Raw genomic sequence first — 19055 nt, forward strand, 5'->3', positions numbered from 1 at the left:
TCAGCGCACTGTGTCGGGGACCTAAAGGCACCTGACTGAAGAATGATCATGGGATAGAACAAAGTATTCTGACAGTTTTAAGGGAGCCACTATTTGTGGCCGTAGCTGCAAATACCTTGTTTTGTAGAGAGCTGACTTTGGTAGTTTATATCGCTTTTGCAAAGACTTGTTTTGCAAGCAGGTGTTCCTCTTGGGCTCCGTATCACGCTTTGACTGCATGGGTATAGCATGCAAGTGGAGAAAACCCTGCAGACCCTGGAGAGAATAAAAGCAGGAGAGAAGCTGTGGTGGGAAAGAGGAAAAATGCACTTTGAAGCAGGGGACTCCCTGCTGGCACTGCCTATCAAATCCACCACCAGCATGTTTCTTTGCTCTCCTTTTGGGCAATTTGCTGTCTCTCGAGGGTCAGTAAATGATAATGCTTAGGGAGTTTATGCTTCCCATTCACAGGGAATACCTAGAAGTGGATGCTTCTGTGTATGGCCATGTGTATGTTGACTAAAACTTGTAACCTTCTGTTGCTGCTCTGAGTGCATATTTGCTTCCCTCTGCTGAGACATCCTCTCAGATCCAAATGTACCCTGAAAAAAGCATGAAAATTGCCCGAGTTCTACACATCTCTACAAAGCTGATTGTTAATGTGCAAGCGAGCAAGTGCAAAATGAGTTACCGAGATGAAAACCCATCCTCTCTACAGGTATCTGTTTTATCAGTGGGGACTCAAGCTTCTCCAGAGGAATAACCAGCCTGAAGAGAGATGAGACAGCTAGCAAACGGAACTAAATTCACTCTGTTTTCAAGATATGAGTGTTTGCTGCCCTGTCTGACCGTTAGAACATAAACGAAATCCTTCACGACTTTGATTTTCGCATACCAGAACAGTATTTCTACACAGAGCTCAATGAGAGCAATGAGTGCCATAAAGGCAATGAGGACAATGAGGACCATGAGGGCAATGAGGCGGCGCTGGCCGCACAAGTGAGCAACGAACTCGCTTCCCGCCGTCCCACCCCCAGCGGCACTTCCGGCGCGAGAGAGCGGGAAAGCCTCGCGGGGCCGGATTGGTGCTCGGCCCGAACGCCGCAAGGACTTCTGGGTAGAGCAGCGCCGGCGCACCGCCTTTGCGTCACCTTGGCCAGGTGCGCGCATGCGCAAGTGGTCCATCCGCCGCCCAGCCGCCCACAGGTGGGGGAGGGTAGGAGCGGCCGCAGCGGCGAGCCCAGGCGGCCCCGGCACCCCCTCCGCCCGGAGGTGGGGCGGGGATGGAGGCGCCTTTTTCCCGCACGGGCCCTCAGCCTCATCGGGTAGACCTTTGAGTGCTCTGCTGTCTCGTCGAAGGCCGCCGCCGGCGTGAGGAAAGAGGAGGAGGGGCCGCGCGAACATGGCCGCCGCCTCCAAGTGGGAGCGCCTGAGGCCGCTACGGCCGGACACGCTGCGTCTGAGTGCGGTACGCAGCGGGCGGGGGCTGGAGATGCCGCCTGGGAACGGCGAGAGGGCGGAGCTGGGCTGGCGCTTGGCTCCTGCCGCGGAGGGGCCGCAGGGAGGGGTGTGCGGGGCGGGACGGCGCTGCGGGCAGCGGGTTGCTGGGAGCGGGAGCCGCGTTGGGCGTCGTGCTCGGGGCTGTCCCAGCGGTACGACGTTCTGGTTGAGTCGAATGGGCTGTGAGCGCATTGGGGAAGAGCAGCCAGGCTGCAGCTGTGCGTTCTGTTCCCCTCAGCGTCTCAAAAGTTCACTTAATTGCGCTTGCGAGTTTCGCCACTATTGAAACGATGTCATCGTGTCACTAGTTATTAAGGGTTGTGACGCTTGGAGAAGATCACTAAGATCGTATTGTCCAACCAGAAAGCAGAAGGAGCAGAAAGACAAAAAACTCCCCAGCAAGTTTGCAGAATACCCAGAGATGAAGGCCCGCAGGCTGCACTTTGTCTAACATAGCTCTCTACAGGTAGAGTTGAGAGGTTTGCTTTAAAACTTCGTTTCCCAGCCCGAATGGGTGTTTCCACCAGTGCTTCTAATTGTTAATGAATACATATGAGAGCTGAGTGGTGGACTTAAGAGAGACCCAGTACATTTTAAGTGCTAAAATCTGGAATGTGATGGAACGTAATCCCTTAAAAAAACCGTTTTAAAAGAGAAAACAGTTTCGGTTCTATTTCTTTACAAAAAAACAAGTTGACGCGGTGTCAAAAACAAAAAAAATGCAGAACTAGAAAGAGGAGGCAGAGCTTCTGGGGGCCATTGGGAAGGACAAGAAGGAGGTGGTGAAGCTGGGACCGAAGCTGGGACTAAAGCTGGGACCGAAGCTGGGACTAAAGCTGGGACCGAAGCTGGGACTAAAGCTGGGACCAAAGCTGGGAAGGCAGTGCAGGATGGTCAGAAAGTGGCATCGGCAGCCAAGGCTTATGGGAAGCTGTGAGGCAGAGTGGCCTTGTGGGGCTTATAGAGGTGTATAGGCCTTGTGGGTTGGGATTGTGTTCTGGGCCCTGTAGGTGGGATCCCAGGGCCTTATAGAGCTTTTGTGGGGGGAGCATTCAGGACCATAGAGATCCCATAAATGCTGTGAGGGAGGAATTGGGGCCCTATAGATTCTATAGGGTGCTCCCAGGACACCATAGGGCAACAGAGACTCTTTACAGTGCCCTGTAGAAGTTGTCCAGGGCTCTCTATCCCTCTCAGGTATTTTGTCAGTACCTAAGTGCAAATTTGCAATCAGCCTCTCATCAGACTCTGGTGATGCTAGGCACCAAGTTAACCTGGTCACCTAGCTCAGGCCTGCTCCTGCACTGTCCCTGAAGTATGCAGTAAGACCTCCACCTGCTTGAATGTCTGTATTGTGCTGTGGGGGCCTGGGCGAAAGGCATGAGGAAGGGCTGAGTGGCTGTGCTGGATGGTGACTATGCCACCTCCCTTGGTAGCCTTTTCCAATGGATCACCACTCTTTCCAAGAAAACAAAGCATTTTCTAGTACTGAACTTGCACCTCCCCTGCCACAACACATGCTTTGGGACTTTGGGAGAGCAGACTTCAGGACTCGGCTTATTCAGGCAACACATTGCTGAAATACTGGGAGAGGCAGCTTGGAAAGATGAAGGGGTGGAGGCCTGTAAGGACATCATCAAGGGGGACTGGAGCTTTTTAACAGCCAAGGAAGGGTGAGTGAAGGAAAATGTGAATTTGCTGCTAAGGGGAAGAAGTGGTTTAGTGAAAGCAGACGCAGATAAGGCTGGAGATGTTAGAGACCTCTGGGAATAGGCTGGAGGGATGGATCATCAAGGAGATGATCAACTTGAACAAGGAAGTTGAAAATTAAGTCTGAAACCTACACCTGGAAATGTAACTTAATGTGGTAAAGGCTAAGAAGTGAGATGTTATGGAATTATCCTGCTGAAGAGTCCTGTCCTGACCTGAGAGTCTGTATGGATAGTGGGCTAAACAGGAGCTATCGGTATATCCTGCATTGAGGCATATGTAGTTCTCCTTTGTTTGTCAAGTGTTTGCTTCTGGAGTGCTGTGTCTCATTTGGGACTGACCAATACAGGAAGGACGGTGATAAACTTGAGTGCAGCCATCAGACGTCTGTCAAAAGTGGCACATGTGTTAGGGCACGTAACTGAAGGAGCATTTTAAGCCACAGCAACCCACGACTATTTGCAAGGAAGTTATCAAGAATCTGGAGCCAGACACTCAACAGTAGTGTATGATGACAGGCTAAAAGGAAATAGCTGTACGTTGAAACAGTAGGAGAGGCTGCAAAGTGGCAGAAAGGAAAACATTTTCATCATAAAGATAGGCAAGTAGTGGAATGGGATGCTCAGGGAGAGCCAGGATCCTCAGAAACTTTCCAGACCCAACTGGAAGGTGATCTGATGTAACAGCTGTTTCTGTTTGGAGTGCGAGGTTGGTCCAGAAACTTGGAGATCTCTTCCAGTTAGAATGAGTCTGAATTTGAAATAATGCTTTTGTAAAATAGCAGTGGGAGAGTAGAATAATGTACATATCTACACTTACCATGTGAGTTTCGTGACTTGAGCAAACTGCTACTAGTTTGGAAGTCTGCTACAGAATAATTGCAATGCTGTACAGTACATTAACTGTATGTGAGCTGTTACATGGAATGGCCAAAATTGGTATTTGTAGACTTTATAGAGATACTGGTTTGTGTTGTGACCACTGCCTGAGTTTTATGGAGTTTACTGATGTTTCCTGCCTTCCAAAACAGCAGGAGGTGTGCTCAACTTAAGAGCTGAAAAATCTGATGGGTATTAACATGTGTATCTCTTCTACTGAACGAGATTCCTTCCCAGTACTCTGTTGAGCTGTCAGCACTCCTGTTACTGTACGCATCTGGCATTAGTTATACCTTTATTTTTTTCCTCAGGCACCAATGCTTGGCTTGAATTTGGATGATGACGTACCAGTTGTAAAAAGTAAGTGGCTGCATTCCATGCGTTATCCTTGAAGTATTTAATGTGTTGTTGTTGTTGTTGTTGTTGTTGTTGTTTTTTTACAGTGGTGTGATGCATGCTGTAAACAAATGAGAAATTGTAACATACCTCATATAGACAGAACAGGAAGAATGCAACATACTTAATTAACTAGCAAGTATGGCAGTGCATTCTTCATGGTTTTCCCTTTTCTCTTCCCATCTGCCAAGTATAAATCCCTACAGCTATCAAGAAAAAGAGCTTACAGAGAAGTAACGTAGAGCATCATGCTGCCTAGCATTATTTTTTCAATTGATGGTAGCAGCTAGTGTTATTTTTCAGTCAGCACTGACAAATGTGAATTCAGGGTTGAGCAAATTTAGGTTGTTTTTGCTGCTGTTCTGATTTTGTTTGTAACTGATAGAACATTCTTACGGATCTTACAGTAATGGAGTAGCGAGCTGTTGAACCTGTCACTTCCATTAAAAAGAGCACAGTCTTTGTCTTATAAGAAATTAAACAGCAACTTCACCAGTTTTTAGTCCCCAAGGCTAAACAGAACAAGTTAAGTGTGTTCATACGTTACATTCTTAGACTCTGGAACCAAGTGGACTGAAATAGTCCCTGGAGGTGAGCTAACTCCTGAATTATGCCTGAGAATTATTTGGGAGACAAGAAGGTGTAAAGAACTGTTTTAGCAGTGTCTGGGAGTAAGTGTTACAGCTGCAGTTCTCTGCCAGCGCCCTGACACTACCTGTAGTTAGCCTAAGTTTTTGTTGATATTGATTTAATAGTCAGAGCTTGTGTCCTACAAATCATGTGGTGATACAACTATTGTTACACATTAGTTATAAGTGTTGGAAGGTGTGTGTTTTCTGTTTTGATAAAACCACTGTGTCTTGTTAAAGAACTTCACGATGTAAATAATCGCATTCTTTCAGACTCTTACATTCATTGCTACTTGATCACTTGTTTTCTAAGAGACGTTTCATTTAACTGTAGTGATGTACCCTAAATATTCTATCAAAAACATTACAGAAACTCTGAAGGTCAAAAGGCCTCGATTTGATGCATCCTTGGTTTATTTGACTCGAAAATTCATGGATCTTGTCCGAAGTGCTCCAGATGGTGTCCTTGATTTAAATGACGTAGCAACAGCTCTTGGAGTACAAAAACGAAGAGTGTATGACATCACCAGTGTGTTGGATGGGATCGACTTAATTCAGAAAAGATCAAAGAATCACATCCAGTGGGTGTAAGTTGGCTTGAAATCTTGTAATTTCTGAAACTGTAAAAAGCAGCGATGTTCAGTAGCATAGCTTTGGAAGTGTTTTAAAGCATACTGAATGATTTTATTAAATAAAAAGAACTTGAGCTTTCCTTTATCCTCAGGCTGTCTGGATAACATACTATATTAAAAAGTATCAAGTGAAATAGTGCATTGCATCGTGTTTCAGCTGAGTAAAGGATACCAGACTTCCTGTTTGTTTCCCTTTCTGTATTCAATAACCAGGCTCTTCTTTTTATCAGCATATTAGACAACTTTCATATTCTTTTAGAGGTTCTGATCTTGACCAACTTGTTGAAATGGCAGCACAACGGCAAAACCTTAAAGATGAACTTTCTGACTTGTCAGCCATGGAAGAAGCTCTGGATGAATTAATCAAGGATTGTGCTCATCAGTTATTTGATCTAACAGATGACAAAGAAAATGCAAAATATCCTTTTAACTCTTGCATTACTTTAGCACATGGTTTTTGTTGCTGGTGCTCAGGTATTCTTGCAGAAGATTTAGACTCATATCACAGGTATGAAATAATATTGGGTAATGAGACAATCAGTTATTTTGTATTAGTATGTAATAGGCACATGGTCTATAGGATCAGGTATAATGTGGGAAAGTGCTATCTGTGTGATGTTTCCACTGGAGAATATTGAGAGAAAAAGATTGGGAAGAACTGGAGTTGGACTGGTTTATTCTTTATTGCTCTGTCACTTTGCCATGGAAAGGAAAGCAGAGTATCCTGGTGACAGTGAGGGTGAGAAATGGTGTAGTACTGAGATAAGGAATTACTGCCAGCAGAAGCAAGGAACAGGAATATGTAAGTGGGGCAGTAGTCTTAGAATCCTGACCATCACCTTGTTCTCTCCACTGTAGAGAAAAGTTGTCTCAGGGGCAAATCTTGACCTACCAATGAGATTGAGTTGCTTTCTGAGATGAGAAAGAGGACCCAAAACAGACTGACAGTGGCCTTTTGCCATGAAGATATAATGGTACGTTGATCATGTCCTACTCTTTCAGGTGTGGTTTGATAATAAGGGTGGGACTTCTTTAGTAGCTTTAATAGGACATATACATTGTATTTTGACTTTGGGTACAATAAAATAAGGCCGAGCTCTGGTGCCTGGTAGAATGTTAAAAGGCGTATGCTCAAATGATGAGAAACGTGTCCATTTCCTGCACGATATCAGATAAACTTTTCATTATGGTTTACCTGCTCTGGGGTTTAAGAAAGTAATTCTCCAGTACTCCAGGAGATTATTTCTGTGTGTTGTTAATACCAAATGACAGAAGTGATTTCAAGACAGTTTTCCTTCTGCTGTATAGACTGCTTAGGACAGTATTTATGAAAACTGTTTTGTCAGATATGGAGTTCATAGTACTGAATGTCTTTTTTATTTCTTCCTAACAAAAAACAGAAAATAGAAATTCTACCTGTCAGCTATTAATTAATTTTCAAATGTTAAAGTAATATCAGCTGAACTATTTACCGCTTTTCTTAAATTTGGTGTTCTGATCAGTGTATCTTAACATCATGCTCTTTGCTTCTGCCCATTAGCAAATAACTGTACAGAATCCTTGACCAATGTATACACTAGCTTATGTGACGTACCAAGATATCCGCAGCATTCAGGCATTTCAAAAGCAGATTGTGATTGCAATCAAAGCTCCAGAAGAAACCAGACTGGAAATACCGATTCCTAAAGAAGTAAGTTTTACAGCTTTCTCTCTTAATGGAAGAAAAGTTCTTAGATTTTATTTTTAGTTCTTTTGCAGTAGCAATCAGTAACTGACTTGGAGTTTCCCTGCCGTGTACAGCAGATTAGATGTTGAGGGAGTTGGTTTAGTGGGAGCTATTGGTAGTAGGTGAACGGTTGGACTGGATGATCTTTCAGGTCTTTTCCAACCTTGGTGATTCTGTGATTCTATAAATATTGGTACTTCGTTGATTTTGTGTTTCACTACATAGTGCTGCAGCTGTAGTGGTCTTAAGAAAATTATTTCTAGGATTTTTGTCGTGCTTAAATTATTAAGCAATAAACTTGCATGAACTTTACTTACTGCATTGGTTTTGCTGGAAATAATGCAGCAGCTGTAATAAATGTTTCTCATTTCCAGTATCAGTGTGTTTGGTCATTATTAGGATAACAAAACCAGCATTTGTTCAGTAAAATCTATACAAGCTGCAAATTTAAACAAAATCAGCATAATCTGATAACTCTTTAACAGCAAGTAAATGCTGTCTCACTGCCTGATGAGCAGGCAACTATTGTTACTGTAGTACTGAAGTATGAAACATACAATATGATCAACAGAAGAAGTAGTTCTGGTGCTCTGGTAGTCCAGAGGTATTCTTCATGGAGGCAGGGGATGTGGCTTGTCCTTTCCTCGTGGTACGGCATACCTATTCCTGTTCAGATCATCCTAGGAAAAGAAGATACAGATAATAAGAAGACTTAAATCCACTGTGCATACGTCTAGTGATTTCACAGGCAAAAGAAGATGGGTCTCATCCTATGCTGGTGAGAAAAAATAAGATTCCAGAGGCTCCGTGAAGCAAAAAGCGGCAGGCTTTGAAAGGCCTTCCTTTAGAGAGAATGTTGTTCTAGCCATTTGCCATTGAATCTGAATTAGTCTGTGCCTTGCAATGTGACATCTGCTAATAGTACTAGAGTTTGTTCTGCTGTATTATTATAAAATCCTGATGTGCTCTGATTTGTTTTCTGATCCATGGCATTGACTGCCAAGTTCTTTTGTTCTTCTTATTAAGCATATGATAAACCTTGGCCATTTATCAGGTCAGTAAAGAGATTAAACAGATTCATTATGTATGTTGCCAATCAGAAGTATAACCTTGTTAGCTCAGTGTTACTTAACAATTAGCCTAAAAATCAAGTCATAACTTACATAGAACTAGTAACACAACTTTAAATAGTTATGTCGCTCTTGTATTTGGTTGGGATTAAAATACGTGCAGAAATACATAAGTGATATGTAAGTTTTGCCTTTTGTTTAATATGCAAGTCCCTATTTTACAGGATTGCATCAGAGTACATGTGAAGAGCACAAAAGGACCCATTGATGTGTATCTGTGTGAGGTAGAACAAGAAAAGCCAGGAGACAAAACTTCTGAAGAGAAGGAAGCTGTCACTTCTGAAACTGAGCCATCAGTTCCTCCTGGTGAAGGTAACATCTCCCATTTACATTTTTATCCTTCTGTAATTTTATTTATTTATTTTAAAGATTGTCTTACAGTTTTCAACTTCAACATAACGATGTAAGTTTTCACCCCAGGAGATAGTTTAAGTGTGCTAAGGTGTGTGGGAGCATAGGATGTAGCTGGAAGTTGTGTTTATGCTGTTGCATTCCTTCATGTGCCCCCAGTGGCGCAGTGGTCTAAGCTGCTGCCTGCGGCACTGGAGGGCCCGGGTTCGAATCCCCCCCCTGTGGCGCAGGGGTAGAAGTGCCGCTTCGCTACACAGGGGCTCGAAACCCGGGAGTTGGACTCGATGATCTCTAAGGTCCCTTCCAACTCGCACGATACTATGATACTATGATATGATGGCAACAGGAGTGCAAAGGGCCAGGCTCATGCAGTCATAGCAAGCTGCTCTTGTTCTCTGACCCTCTTCCTTCCTCTGCTCATTACTGGCTTTCTGTCAGAGCTGACCGTTGTGCGCTCTGCTCATGGAGCACTGTGTGAGTTCTCAACCTACAGTCCAGCGGCTTGCTGACAAACTTGTTGCCATGGGAGTTAAGATGTGTTTCAAACAAGACACGATGCTGCTGTTACTCATCACTGCCTTATCTATAGGAGAGCAGACAGGAGGTGAAACAGAGTATTTTAATCTGCTAAAACAAGATTGGCTGGGATTCAGTCTGTCAAGATCTCCAGAGCTGCAGGATGTTGTGGTTGTTGTGGTTTAAAAATAAATGTGACAGGAATTGCAGTAGCTTAGAAGATGAAAGGTACTTTAGATTTTAGCAATTTTACTTTGTAGAAGGGAGGAAGAGATGACTAGTTAATCTTGTTTGGTTTTTTAACTGTTTTGCTTGTGAAATGACTCTAAGTTTCCTACAATGGCAGTAACTGGGTTCTTCTTTCACTTCACTTTCAGAGTGAGAAGAACTACAACTCAGTCTAACACACAATGTAGATATCAGAGTTGTAGAGCTCTCCCAAAGTTGTTTGGAAGTGCACACTTGCCAACCTGAATTGCTCCACAGTATTTTACATATAAAACAGCAGCGGATTGAGCGCTTTCACGGGAACATTTAATCTTCCCAAGTCAGAAGACAACGGCTCCTAGGTTTGGATTTAGGAGCTTTGATTTTATAATTGCATGTGATCTACGGAGCTTTGGGAAAATGGTGGTTTTAGTTTATAAAATCATTTTAATTGATGGAAAACGCCTTCAGTAAAGGAATTCGAAAAATGGAGGTTTTGGGAACTGTTTCTGGAACAATCTGCAAACCTTCTGAAAATGTATATAATAAAGAAAATGCACTTTTCAGTTCTGAGGCTGCACTACTATGGAAAAGGATTATTAAATACAGATGAAGAAAGAACTGATGTATCAGAAGCCTTCGTTATGAGGAAGAAGATGTAAATAGTATGAGAATTACGCCTGTGTAGATGCTGTAGATGCATTATTTGCATCCAGTTCTGCGTTAAATGTGATACCAACACTGAAGTTAAATAATGGCTTTTTGTATATCTGTATCATGTCTGGGTAGTTACTGATGTAGGTTTAATGAGGTGGTTTACATTTCTGACTCTGTACAGCAAAGAATTAAACTTTATAAAAGCATTGAGTGGTCAGTGGTCTAATTTAAAAAGCACAATGATTTGTCTTTGAAATGTTAAAATTCGCTGGGTAACTACGAACCCTGCACTGGAGCAACTGGATGTGCTCTGAAAGAAGCTGCACCCTGAGGAGAGTGCACGCTGGAGCAGGGCCAGAGCTGCAGCCCATGGAGAGCAGCCTGCAGTGGAGCAGCAGGGCTGGGGGAGCAGCTGCCTGTGGGGCCCTGTGCAGTGCCTGAAAGGTGGGCCTCGTGATGTAGAGCTGAGTTGGAGCAGGGCTGGTAGAGCTTCAGCCTGTAGGAAGCTCATAAGAGTGGGAAGGAAAGAGCATCCTGTGGGACGGACCCCAGGTGGAGCAGAAATAGCATGTGCCCATGGAAGAGCAGCAGAGATGAGGCGAAAGGAACTGACCACAACCCCTGTTCTCCCGCACTGCTTGGCAGAGGAGGTTTGAAGTTGACCCTGGGAAGAAAAGCACTGAAGAAAATGTGCTTATGGTATGCCTTCAGCTCTCACTGCTTTAGTTGATGATTAATTGGCAATAAACTTAATCAGCCTTCCCCAACCTGAGTCTGTTTTGACCATGAGTGATCTCCCTGGCCCCACTCCTACCTGCAGGCTGTTTTCTAACTTTCTGTCTTGCTGAGGAAAGGGAATGAGAGAGAGGCATGGTGAGCACGCCAAGATCAACCCACCATTCTTTTACATGAATTAACTGTAACTACAGGTGCCGTGCTTGTGCTCGTTTCACTACAGGTTTGAAAAGCACATCCCATAATTTACAATAATTAAAGCAAACTGAAGACGTTTTGTACATTGGTCAAAGTGAGGAAGATGCTCCTCCAATGAAGCAAGATTGGGGTTTTGTTAGCTGCCAATACAGCACTTTGAACTGCAGAGTAAGGAACTCTGCTTTTGCAAGGTAACCGCCTTACAGATGTTAAGAAAAGCTGCTTTTGAAAGAAGGTGCTTTAATAAATTGGGACATGAGGGATTTTTTGCTTTCAACATCTCTAGTGATTCTGCTTTACGTCCCTCCTCTACGCAGGTTTTCCAGCTGTAGAATTCATTTCAAGGCCAGCTAACTCACTGGGAAGATTAGACTTGGACTCTGAGGAAAGCTGAGTGATGCTGACCTTTAATACAAGTTACGAAGCTCACTTAAAAAAGTAAAAGTGGTGGAACCTTACTCTGAAGACGTATAATGTGTGATTTTTGTCTGAAAGGTTCTGAAGATGAAAGTGGTGTTGAGGCCGTATGTCTATTTTCAGCCCATTTATGTGTAAGCATTTCCGTCAGCTGTTTGAGGACTGTAATAAATGAGAAGGCTCCGAGAACGCTTTTGTCTTTTCCTTCTGTAGGAACGGCTGAGCACCCAAAGGCATTAATCAACAAGAACAACAGCCCAGATCTGTAATTATAAAATGGCCTGCTTTGGCTGACACCGTAATTGGAACAAACTCCACAAGCTGCCAGTTGAGACCTTATTTGGTCTGAATCACTCCTTGGAGTTTTCAGATGTGAACTGGAGTTTCTAAATACTGTGACTTGTAAAGCAGAGAGAGGAATACTTTCAATTAGTAGCGTGCTCTGGAAAGGACGTAAAAGACAGCAGATGCCTTCAATTTGAATCAGTTTGTGTTGTGTGTGAAGAGCGTCATTTAGAAGCATAATTAAATTACACTGATCTCAAAAATCAGTTCAGCTCTTGGAACGTTCAGTGGAGGTCACTGCAGACTTCAAGCTATTGTGGATTTCATCGCCTTGCTACGTGGGCTCCGCACAGGGCTGGGACAGAAGGAATGGACAAAGTGTTCATCTGCTGTTTTTGGTTCCAGTTCTGTTAACAGGCATTTGAGAGAAGCGCACTGAGGCTAAATCACACACATCGTACCTCGTCGTGTGTGGTCTGTGGAAATCCACACCAGGCTTTTCTCGCCCACGTTTTCTAAAGGATCATGATGCTCGTTTATAAAGAAACTAAAATGTATGGCACACGTGGCTCCTTACTGCAATCCGCTGATGGGCTGACAGCACGCGGCTGTGCAGTAGCTTCTCATTGCATGCTCTGTGAGTACGGCAGTGGCTGTAATCACCCCTGCATTAAGTGACGAGGCTGTAGGAGACACTCATTAAATCCGAGAAGTTGTAGCAGCAAATCCAACAGATGAAAGCTCAGGACACCATTAACCTCTTATTGATGTTGCAGGCCTCTCATATTTTATGGCATCCTTCTTCAAAAGGAAGACTCAGCATTAGCACTTCAAATGAAAACTGGAGGAATCTAAAAATCTGCAAGAAGCTCTTGAAATTCCCGGCACAGCTTTGCTTTCAGTCTTTCACAGGTTCTGATGCAAATCCCGTGCAGAACTGATTTTAGATAATGCAATATTCGTTCCCAGACAGAGAAGCAATTTTGGTAGTATGGCTGCTGTTTCCTAAGGGCCCCTTTTTTCATCCATAGCCATTGAAACATCACAGGCGGGTTACGGCGATAGTTGCTGCTTTTCCAACATGCAGCCAAAATGAATGGCATGGAAAAGATGAAATAAAAATGGAGGCAGTTTCTCTTGCAAAGCAGAAATGTGTCAGATGAGATATCAGGTTTCAACAAGCTGGGAAAGTGAAAACCCTTTTTTGCATGTATTTTAATTGCAAGGCACACAAATTCTGAAGAGACATCATGGTTCCTAAATCTCAGATAATATTTCTCTGCACAAACAATAACCTCAACATGAAATGAGTCCATTTCCAAAAGTGAGAAGTTATCCTTCAGAATAAAGCTTCATAGGTCAGTAAAAAAAAAACAAAACACATTTCAGAATTTATAGGGATAATAAAGTTTTAAAGGCAAGCATGAATTAGAGATGGCCCCAAACCTTTAAGAGCAAGTTAAGAAGCAAATACCTACTAACACAGAGCTAAACAAGGCCAGCAGGCCCCATGTTTATTATACCGGCTATTAACAGTAAAAGCTGAAGCTGGATACAGACTTCCTTAAAGATCGAGTTACCTGGCTGAGACACAGCACGACCAAAACAGCAGTGAGACAGCTGGGACTCAAACAGAACTGTGCAAACATCAGCAAAGGGAGAATTTCCCTTCATTGTTCACAGCAGCAGATGCTGCTCACAGGCAGTTTACCACCCCCTTGTTTTCTTACCAGCACTAAGAAGCTCTTGAACTTGAACCTCAATGAAATGCATCCCCCTAAGTATTGCTAATAGAGGAAACACAGTAAAATTCCAGTCCAGAACCGTGACACAATGCAATTCTGAAAAGCAGAACGCAGTAAATGTTTCTACTGCTGTTACCTAAGATCAGCCTTTGCAAACCGCGATGAGACTGTTCTCACCCCCTAGGCTGCATTCTGCCCATGGTGTTTGGAAGGGCACAATGTCCACTTGCCACCTGTCCACATTTTATGGTCTGGCACAGAGAACTGTGATTCACTTCATGATGCTGCTGTCCACAAATCGTTTCACCATGCAATGCTCTCTTCAGCCTTGCCAAAGCCTTATTTCATTTAGTGTAAGAAACAAGTTCTTAGGGAAGTCCCCCTAGAGCCAGACTGCACCTTGCTGCCCAGCAGTGCGAGTGAGGCACCCAAAGATTGCCGTCCTCAACCAGATGAAGTTCAAATGTCTGTGAAATGGCACAAACTGTTCCCACCTGGAGCAAGTAGTCACAGGGAAAATGCAGAGATCTGCCTCAAGACCTGCAGGATCCATCCTCTGTGCTTAGAGCTTTGAAGAACACTGTGAAAGCATTAACATTGCCTCTCTCGGGCTCAAACACGACTTAATTGTAGATTTTTCTTAGAGAACTTAACAAAGGAATAAATGCAGTGTTTCAGTTGCATATACGTCAGCAGTCGTAGTGCACGGATCAGTGGATTTTATGTGTTTGGAAACTGCTATAAGCAGTGACAGCCCTGGGCCAGTGAGTAGCAGAAAAGAGAATTGGAGATGACTGTACAGTTACTGCCTACTTCTTTGTTTCTTCCATCTGAAAATCTCCAGACTGCCCTAAAAATCTACAGCAGATTTAAGCTCTGGATTCATACTTCTTTTCAGTTAAACCGGTGACATTAACAAACCACTTAGCAGAGTATTAAAAACAAGCGTCTTCCAAACCTTTCACTTCCAAGCTGTAAAACACTGTTCCTTTATACCCAGAGGAAAGGCGGGCTGTTACAGCTGGGACAGACGGGCTCAAACAGCTGTCCAGGCAGCCTGTGCATGTGTGCGTCTGGCTGGGAGTCTGTTGCCTGGAAATGAAAACAAGACAACAACTGTTTACACAGAGGTTGCCCACGAACTACCCATGGAGTTATGCTCCCTCAGCTGGCTCCATGCCCACTATCATTGGGCCACTGCAAAAAGTGACAAGTGGGAGCTACTTTTTGCAGCGTAAGGAGGGAAGGCTGCAAAACTGCAGCGATGTTTTGGAGAGAAAATAGTATGGCTGTACATGGGGAAAACACATCCTAAATCTCAATAACACCTGAAAAGCTTTTCATAGAATGGCTTGGGTTGGAAAGGAACTCAGAGATCATCTAGTTCCAAGTCCACATTTGAAAGCAAAACCTGATCAAGATGATATCTGTTCACTCAATTAACGGCTTCTGTTTGGAAATACTCATTCAGCACATTGCTGCACTACCAGCAAGTGGGGATGGCTTTAACTGGATAGAAGTCAGCTGTATACACTACACGTAGAATTGAATTTTTTTATTTCTGTATTTTGTGCAGGTAATTCTCGCTTAAATAATGGATCCACAATAGTAGCAATGGCAGCACAGAGTCACAGAGATTTACAGCTGTGACTATCAAGGTCAGGCTGTGAGCAAGCTGACCTAGCTGTAGGTGTCCTTGTTCACTGCAGGAGAGTTGGACCAAATGGCATTTGAAGGTCCCTTCCAACTCCAGTGATTCTAGTTGGATGACATTTGGGCATTCTGTTTCCACACAGAGGGAATCTCAGCACTGGGTCCTCTAGAGACATTGTCAACAATGCATACACCCGCATATCTGATCACAGCCACGTATGCTGCTGTCACCATGTCACTGCATCACCCCACCGCCAGGTAAATCGCTTCTCTACTCTCATTACGAGACAAGGGTGAGTCCCTTCTGATCTCTTCTGCAAGTCCTTGTCAGCTGCTTCCCAGTGCTAGGACAAAGGCTTCAGGCTGAGCTCCCTGACTGTGTCAGGCTCCAGGGCCATCTCCTGGGATGCTGCAGGACAGCATCCACTCAAGCAGACAGCTCTGCAAATCCTGCTGCTCTCTTTCCAGATCCTGCCTCAGGGCTCATTGATGATCACTGACTTCATTGCACATCCTCTGAGAAATGACACTGCAAAATAATTCAGTGCTCCTTGCACATGATCAAAATGAGCATTTTACTGGCAACTGACACCAAGAAACCAAAATGTACAATTGCATGAAGAGATGTTTCCCATTTTAATTTTACACATCGGTGTTTTGTTCTATTTTGTTGTTGTTTGTTTGGTATTCTATCGTTCCTTTTTTATGAGACAGGAAAATGTGCAAAATCTGACTGATATCCAGTGAGCTGCACAGTTTTCAATCGTGACAGATTTGTTTCAGTCTGTAGGTTTGGATGCTTAAACAAACCCAGAGATAACCGTTTCCTCCTCTCTCTTTTGTCTCCCATTGTGTCTTTACAGTGGCCAAACAGGAGCTGAAATACATCCTCATGTCTGCTGCTAACTGAGCTGCTGTGGAGTTCAAAGGGAAATTATGGTGAAAAAAGGATGATTTTTCCCTAATTCTCATCTCTGTCCCAGCCATCAGCCCTGTTCCCAGGCCACCAGAGGGCTGTCCAAGCCCGCTCTGGCTTCACCACTTCACTCCTCACTTCTCTACACATGCAAAATCCTCTCAGCACCAGGCACTGCGATTGGAAATGCCATGAAAAAGCAAAGAGCTTCCCTCTGAAGCCCAGCTGCATCCTTCAGCACCTCAGGCATCCCAGCCATTCGCTAGTACAGGTTCCAAGGTTTCCATGTCCCCAGCCATCTGTTCTGGGGGAGTTCTGGACAGCAGCTTGGAAAATTCTGGGGAAAAAACAAAACAAAAACCAACAGATCCCATAGGATCATAGAATGGCTTGGATTGGAAGGAACCTCAGAGATCATATAGATCCAAATCCCTGCTGCAGACAGGGTTGCCCCAGACCAGCTTGGGCTGCCCAGGGCCCACCCAACCCAGCCCTGAATGCCTCCAGGGATGTGGCACCCACAGCTCTCTGGGCAGTTGTGCCGGGGCATCAGTGCCCTCTCATTTTCATTGTTTTCTAAGGGAATTTCATTGAATTCAATTTCATTTCATTCAATTTCTTTTGTTTTCTAAGTGAAATCTCACTGTATTTCCATTCCGCGGGCAGCATCACACTTCCAGTTAAGAGCTGAAACTCTGTTCTGCATTAAATCTCCCATGCTGCCATCAACTGCTGCTAAATAGTTCCTTCTTTATTTTTGTTCCCTATGGTATCACTTGTGCCTTGCTGTATGGCACGAATTATTCAAACCATCAAAAAGGAAGCAATCTGCTCATTAATAAAGATACTTTTCTGTATTACTTCTATACTAGTTGAAAAGATGTCATTTTCTTACTGTATTTGATACTAGTTCCCCTCCAGATGAAAGCAGGTGTGAGGAGAGGAAACAAATTGAAAGCTGAGGAAATAAGCATTAGCTGTAAGTGATGTAATAGGTCTTGCTCCTCTAGGACAGGCTGCTTGAAGTAGGTGCTCCTGATCTTCCCCGGCACCACTTGGATGCTGCAGGATGATGTGGACCCGATGAGTGCTGCTTCCAAGGTAGGAAACACCAAAGTCACATTTCTCCTTGCTGACCTGTCAGCTTGGTGCCTTTGTGCAGGGGAGCAGCTCCAACATGAAAATCTTCCCTTTTCTGCCATGCAGGGAATCCCCAGTGCTTTGGGCAGCTTCCTAGAAAGTAGGATTCTACTTCAAATTTCCTGGGACAGAAGTAGGATTTCTTCATCCTGAGTATCTCTGTGCTGAATGATTCTAAATTCAAAGAGGGTAGATCTAGGTTAGATGTTAAGGAAGAAATCATTCACTGTGAGGGTGGTGAGGCACTAGAACAGGCTGCCCAGAGCAGATGGTTAGAACTGGGTGGGCTTTGAGATCCCTTCCTACCCGAGCCATTCTATGATTCTAAGATTTCATGAGGTAAAAAGAGATTGCCACTCTTCTTTCAAGAATCCAGAGCAAATGTTCTACATTGATGAAGCAGAGCTTTTAATAGTCTGTACAAAGTAATACCCACAAAGGGTTATTACTCAGCGAGGAAAACCTGCCAGTTTGGTTCCACCCAAGCCATGCGGGGCTGCTATATTCAATGTGGCTTTTGAACAAAAAATGCCACCTTCACAAAGTCTTCAGTCATAAAATCATTTGGTCTCACTTCCATTTGGGCCACGCTGCACTCTTCATAAACTATTACGAGTGCAGCTACTGAATCAAAGAGCTAACAGCAACACTGAGTGCTCCCAACCTCTGCCTATGCAACTCCATCCACTGTATCACACAGCCCTTTAAAGATGTACCACCCTTGTTGAACAGGGTTATTTTCCAGTTTCCTTTACTCAGATACGGGCTGTACTAAACTCTCACTGCTCGTAACCTTCCAATCTAGGAAATTAATGTCCAGTCTCAACCCTCTGTTGATGCTGTCTTCTGCCTTTGTGTGAACAGCCAACAAATGTGCTGATTGCACTCCTTCATTTTGTGCTGTTACACAGAAAGGTTAACTCAGAAACGTTTAACAAGACCGACCAAAACCGGTCCTTGTAATTTCTACCATCTCCATTCCTACCATTAATCCCTACCATCACTGGTGACAGGATGAAGGGAAATGGCCTCAAGTTGCGCCAAGGTAAATTTAGGTTGGATGTTAGTAAACACTTCTTTACAGAAAGGGTAGTTAAGCACTGGAATAGGCTCCCCAGGGAGGTGGTTGAATCACCATCCCTGGATGTGTTTAAGAGCCGTTTGGATGTGGTGCTCAGGGATATGGTTTAGCAGAGGGTTGTTAGAGTTAGGGTACTATGGTTAGGCTGTGGTTGGACTTGATGATCTTTGAGGTCTTTTCCAACCTGAGTAATGCTTCTATGATCACCAGCCTTACCACATCGAATTACTGACTGAAGACGATGTAAATGAGATAGGACACACTTTATTTTCTTCCCCCAAAATTTCATATTTATGTTAGTCAGACATGGTCTACATTTAAAAGATTTCCTCCTTTCTCCACACGTTTGTTATTCACACATAAATGTCTTTTTGAACACAGTATGCTAACAGGACTACATAAAGCTTGGTAACAGCCATATCTGCCTTCCTTTGAAGATACAAATCTACACCTCCTATTCTCATTTATATTAAATCATCCTGGGAACAGTGATTTATTAGAAAATCACTTGTTATTGAAATTAAGATTAGTTTGTTTTTTTTTTTAACTATTTAAGAATTCCAATACTTACCCG

At 43.7% G+C, this 19055-nt stretch overlaps 1 protein-coding gene across 1 annotated transcript; it reads left to right on the forward strand.

The window, feature by feature from the left end:
• Window positions 1-1197: 1197 nt before the first annotated feature.
• E2F6 (E2F transcription factor 6) lies at window positions 1198-10517 on the forward strand. Its single transcript, XM_072332242.1, has 7 exons — window positions 1198-1447; window positions 4379-4427; window positions 5463-5679; window positions 5984-6142; window positions 7300-7414; window positions 8745-8892; window positions 9825-10517. Exons 1-7 carry the CDS (start codon window positions 1382-1384, stop codon window positions 9827-9829), a joined length of 759 nt encoding a protein of 252 aa, XP_072188343.1. The 5' UTR covers window positions 1198-1381; the 3' UTR covers window positions 9830-10517.
• The last annotated feature ends 8538 nt before the right edge of the window (window positions 10518-19055 follow it).

Source organism: Excalfactoria chinensis, chromosome 3 (assembly GCF_039878825.1).
Source record: "Excalfactoria chinensis isolate bCotChi1 chromosome 3, bCotChi1.hap2, whole genome shotgun sequence".
In the NCBI taxonomy this organism is placed as follows: domain Eukaryota; kingdom Metazoa; phylum Chordata; class Aves; order Galliformes; family Phasianidae; genus Excalfactoria; species Excalfactoria chinensis.

Bases quoted from the DNA above. Each gene is read 5' to 3' on its own strand.
- E2F6 (XM_072332242.1), top strand. From the start codon at position 1,382: ATGGCCGCCGCCTCCAAGTGGGAGCGCCTGAGGCCGCTACGGCCGGAC. The intron at 6,143-7,299 runs ATATCCTTTTAA...ACCAATGTATAC, and splicing joins GATGACAAAGAAAATGCAAA to ACTAGCTTATGTGACGTACC. The intron at 7,415-8,744 runs GTAAGTTTTACA...CCTATTTTACAG, and splicing joins AAATACCGATTCCTAAAGAA to GATTGCATCAGAGTACATGT.